This window comes from Neovison vison, chromosome 8 (assembly GCF_020171115.1).
Source record: "Neovison vison isolate M4711 chromosome 8, ASM_NN_V1, whole genome shotgun sequence".
Taxonomy (NCBI): Eukaryota; Metazoa; Chordata; class Mammalia; order Carnivora; family Mustelidae; genus Neogale; species Neogale vison.
This window is the reverse complement of record NC_058098.1, coordinates 26,961,412-26,966,542: the sequence shown is the minus strand read 5'-3', so window position 1 is coordinate 26,966,542 and position 5,131 is coordinate 26,961,412. Positions and strand designations below refer to the sequence as shown.

Here is a 5,131-nt window from a genome sequence, read left to right as displayed (position 1 = left end):
CCTAGAGTTAAGAGTCTCTTGTGGTTTTTCTCCCTCTCTGTTTCCATCTTATTTTATTCTTCCTTCCCTTACTCTATGTTCATCTGTTTTGTTTCCTAAGTTCCACATATAAGTGAAATCATATGGTATTTGTCTTCCTCTGACTTTGCTTGGTGTAATACCCTCTGGTTCCATCAACAGCATTGCAAATGGCAAGATTTTGTTCTTTTTGATGGCCAAATAATATTCCTGTGTGTGTGTGTGTGTGTGTGTGTGTGTGTGTGTATAACATCATCTTTATTCATTCATCTGTTGATATAAAGCTAGACTCTTTCCATAGTTTGGCTATTGTGGACATTGCTGCTATAAACATTGTGGTGCAGGTGCCCATTCAGATCATTACATTTGTATCTTTGGGGTAAATACTCAGTAGTGCAATTGCTGGGTTGTAGGGTAGCTCTATTTTCAACTTTTGAGGAACCTCCATGCAGTTTTCCAGAGTGGTTGCACCAATTTGCATTCCCACCAAAAGATCCTTGCCAACATCTGTCATTTCCTGACTTGTTAATTTTAGCTATTCTGACTGGTGTGAGGTGGTATCTCACTGTGGTTTTGATTTGTATTTCCCTGATGCTGAGTGATGTGGAGCATTTTTCATGTGTCTGTTGGCCATTTGAGTGTCTTCTTTGGAGAAATGTCTGCAGGAACATATTTTAAAAAGATTGTGGGAAAATCTTTGCCTTGGTTAGAGTGACAGTGTAGTAAAGAATCAGTAGGTTAAGGAAAGGTAGTCTCTAAATTGAGGGAGGTACTGGGTAGTAAAGAGGAACATGCTCAAAAAGTGGAATAGGGGTCTGTGCTGTTTTAATTTGGACAATAAAAGAAGTGTGATGTGGGATAGAAGAAAGTAGATTCTGGGATATAATGCCATGTTTACATCTCTGTTTTGTGAATGATTAACAGATGCTTATATATGGATACATTCTATACCACAGCCCTTAGAAACATGGCTGGCTTTTGATTAGCATCATCTCCTTCACCTAACAGTTCAGTAGATGCTTGAAAGTCTCTAACTTGATGCTGTCCAGTATAGTTGCCACTAGCTACATGGGACTATTGAGCACTTGAACTGTGGCCAGTATGAATTGAAATGTGCTATAATATACATGTGAGATTGCAAAGACTTAGTGCAAAAACAGAATGCAAAAAACTCAAATATTTTTTTTTTTTTTTTTTTTTTAAAGATTTTATTTATTTATTTGACACAGAGATCACAAGTAGGCAGAGAGGCAGGCAGAGAGAGAGAGAGAGAGAGAGAGAGAGAGGAGGAAACAGGCTCCCCGCTGAGCAGAGAGCCCAATGCGGGGCTCGATCCCAGCACCCTGAGATCATGACCTGAGCAGAAGGCAGAGGCTTAACCCACTGAGCCACCCAGGTGCCCCTCAAATATTTTTTATATTGATTATATGTTAAAATGATAATATTTTAGATATATTGCATCAAATAAAATTTATTATTAATATTCGTTTCATCTAGTTTTACTTTTTTAAATGTAGCTATTAGAAAATTCAAAATGACCTATATGATTTGCATTTGTGGTCTGCATTATGTATCTTTTGGAAGCACCACTTTGCCTATTGCGTGTTGTGCCTTGGGAAGTGCTTTGGACTGGAGATAGAAATCGTATGCTTCTCCTTTATTGCTCTTCCCTTCCACTTTTCCCCTGTATTTTTACCTTAAGTGGCTCCATGAACTAGGTTAAGCTCTTGGGTTAGTGGGGAAGGTAGACTTGCCCCCCCTTTGCCCCCCACATTCTGTTTTTGTATTTGGGACTTTTCTACAAAATCTGTGAAAAAAAATAATGTCTCTTGCCCCCCCCCCGTTACTGCAAGGAAAGCACATCTTATGAGAGCCATAAACCCTTGTTACAGAGCCCTAATCTGAGCTATCAATGAGCCAAATTCAATGCTACCCTCACCATTCCTGGTGCTTGCTTTTTCTTGGACATGCAAACTAAAGTTCCATTCCTCTCCAGTTCTACCTCCTCTGTGATGTTTCTGTAAGAATGATAACATTATATAAACTATAAGTGCTTAAATAGTATTTATTGAATGACTGATGACAGAGGAAACAGATCTGTGTTTCATTTTACAGCTAGCAAAGAAGAGAAGAACTTGGTGTTTTAAGGGAAAGACCCACATCCCTGCTCATCTGCTTCCTCCAGCTCCAGTCATGTTGTTGGTAGTGTCTAAGGGTGGTGGTGCTGGTGGTAGGAAGTCAGCAGTTAAGTTTCTGCTTTCTTTGGTGTCTCTCTTGGTAGAAATAGCAGCATATGAAATCTTTCCTGAGAACACAGGGCTGGTGATGGCAGAGTTTACATTGGTGGTGTTTGGGATGATGAGGGTGTTGATGTTGGCAAAATGGTCGATGCTCATGATTTGGGGGAGAAGAGGTAAAATCTTGTTTATTGTTTGTATCTCAGCATCAGAATTCTTGGTAGTTTGTAGGTGTTCTTGGTAGCTCTCCCCAAGTGTGTGGGACATTTCATTTTGCATGTAGTTTTTTATCATTTGAACCACTTTTGGTCCAATACAACATTTTCTCTTCTTGCATTTCTGTATCTCTCTTTCATCCACACCACAGTGGTCTTTGCATCTTCCAAAACCCATTAAACATCTTCTCAAGCCAAAGTACTCTGCACAAAGAAAAGAGAAAACCATTGGGCTAAGGTTACTAACTACATATGATGTTAAAACTGCTGAAGGGTGAGGCATAGAATAAGAGGATGTTTATTAATGATAAGTGCAGTGTTTAGGGATGTTGATGGAAGCACCTGGAAGGCCAAGAAAGTCTCTGTATACCCCTAAAATCCAAAGGGGTGGATCTGTACACCCCTAAAACCCAAAATAAATCTCTCTAGTCCCCCTCATTGAGTAACCTTAAAAATCTAGAGCACATAGAGGAAAGGAGAAAAGGAACACTTTTTTTTCTTCAGGATAAGATTTTAGACCTCCAGCTTAGACCCTTAGAAACTTACAGAGCATCACTATCTCTCCTCATGATCCTAGAAAATACCAACAAGAACAAAGCCTGTCATAAAACTAATCCAAGGAAGACTTTCAAAAGGGATCAGTAGGATTTTCAGCAGTACTGACTTCTTGCCAAACCTAGTGGTCCATGACTTCACTCTCCTTGACAACCGCTTGACCTGTGGTTCCTGGGGCATGGTGTTCTATCTTTTGTAGTCTCTCTGGACATTCTGTTCCTCAGAGGCCTTATTCATCATCACAGCCTTAGCCTCATCTCTATCAAGGTAACTCCCACATGGTTATCTACAGCTCCAGATTCTCTGCTCAGTTTTAGTACTTCATGTTCATCTGCTGAATTTTTTTCATCCCAGTGCCTCACCTTTTTTTCTGAATCAAGAAAGTTCTCCCTCACTCTGTAATCTTAACAACTGATTTCCCATGAATAGCAAGAAGCTTATATAGGACCTAATATTCAGATACATTTTAATTTCATTTCTCTCCAGAGACAAAATAGTAAAATTCTTATATTTCAAGCAGCTACATTGATTAACCTGCTACACCCATGTGGAATTAGGGGCTCAAAGTGGCTAAGAGACTTTACCCAAGATGACACAGCCATACTTGCTTATGTTACTGCTCTTCTCTTAAGGTCCCAAGATAAAAACATTAGAAATATATTGACTCTTTCACTTTCCCTTCCCTGACCCATTGTCAGTTATTCTAAGTATCAGGGTGATTCTTCTGTTCTGAAACAAATTCTCAGAATTTGCTTCTCTCTTCTTTCCAAAAAAACAGTGACCAATCATCCGGTTCAGGCTTTTGCCAAAATGTATTCCTAGATGCCCTGATGAGTGATTTGGGGGTTTCCAAGAAGACAAACCCTGAGAAGAAGGATGAAACTCTGTAAAAATCTGAAAAAGTTGTGAGGGAGAACATAGACCTATTTACTGGATCCTTAGAGGAGATTTTTTTTAGTACAAGGGTAAGGATTTCCTCCTTGTTATACCAAGGTATAAACTAATATGAACGTTTGCTTCAAAAGATGATTTAAACTAGAAATAGAGCAGAAATGAGATAGATTTGGCTGAGTCCCAGATGATAATGATATAGAGGGCAGGAAAGCAGCCTTTATATGTTGGATAGTTTCTGAATACACAGAAAACATCCTGCTTTCTCTGTAACTCCCTGTGTATCCCCATCAGGCAGAGTCTAGGGTGGTTGGGGCTTATGGGATGCATGGGGGATGGTGCATGACTGAGGCAATAGGTAAACTCTTCAGGCATAAGTTTGGGCATCTCCTCTTTTCAACATTACTTGGGTTCCCATTGTCATGGACAGCCACATCCCTGCTTCCTAACACCGACCCCTTCAAAAACGCAGGATTCCATATTACCTGTGTTCACCTGGTACTGTAGCATGAGGCTGGCAAAGATAGGAAAAAGGAGCTTCATGGCTGGGTGCCAGAGAGGAAGCCTTGGATCTGGGTTGGTGTTCTTGAGCTCCAGCCTTTATTGGCCTCTTCATGGCCTTAGGCCATGAGCAGTGAAGTGCAGCCAAAGCTCCTAGCAGTTGTGTTTTCACTGATGCTGTCTGAGAACAGCCTTTCCTGAACACTTCTATGCAATACATTCCCTGCTCTTGATCTTGGGGGAAACATAAGACATATAAGATGTGAAAGAAAGTGTAAGCCCTTTGCATCCCTTCTTCTTTTTTTTTTTATTTTTTATTTGAAGCATAACAGTATTCATTATTTTTGCACCAAACCCAGTGCTCCATGCAATCCGTGCCCTCTATAATACCCACCACCTGGTACCCCGACCTTCCACCCCCTGCCCCTTCAAAACCCACAGATTGTTTTTCAGAGTCCATAGTCTCTCATGGTTCACCTCCCCTTCCAATTTCCCCCAACTCCCTTCTCCTCTCTAACTTCCCAGGTCCTCCATGCTATTTGTTATGCTCCACAAATAAGTGAAACCATATGATAATTGACTCTCTCCTCTGCTTGACTTATTTCACTCAGCATAATCTCTTCCAGTCCCATCCATGTTGCTACAAAAGTTTGGGTATTCATCCTTTCTGATGGAGGCATAATACTCCATAGTGTATATGGACCACATCTTCCT

At 40.4% G+C, this 5,131-nt stretch overlaps 1 protein-coding gene across 1 annotated transcript; it reads right to left on the bottom strand.

Moving 5' to 3' along the window:
* Nucleotides 1–2,161: 2,161 nt before the first annotated feature.
* DEFB129 (defensin beta 129) lies at nucleotides 2,162–4,459 on the bottom strand. Its single transcript, XM_044262195.1, is given in 3 exon segments — nucleotides 2,162–2,225; nucleotides 2,227–2,674; nucleotides 4,402–4,459. Coding segments are annotated over 3 exon segments (570 nt in total).
* Nucleotides 4,460–5,131: the final 672 nt, after the last annotated feature.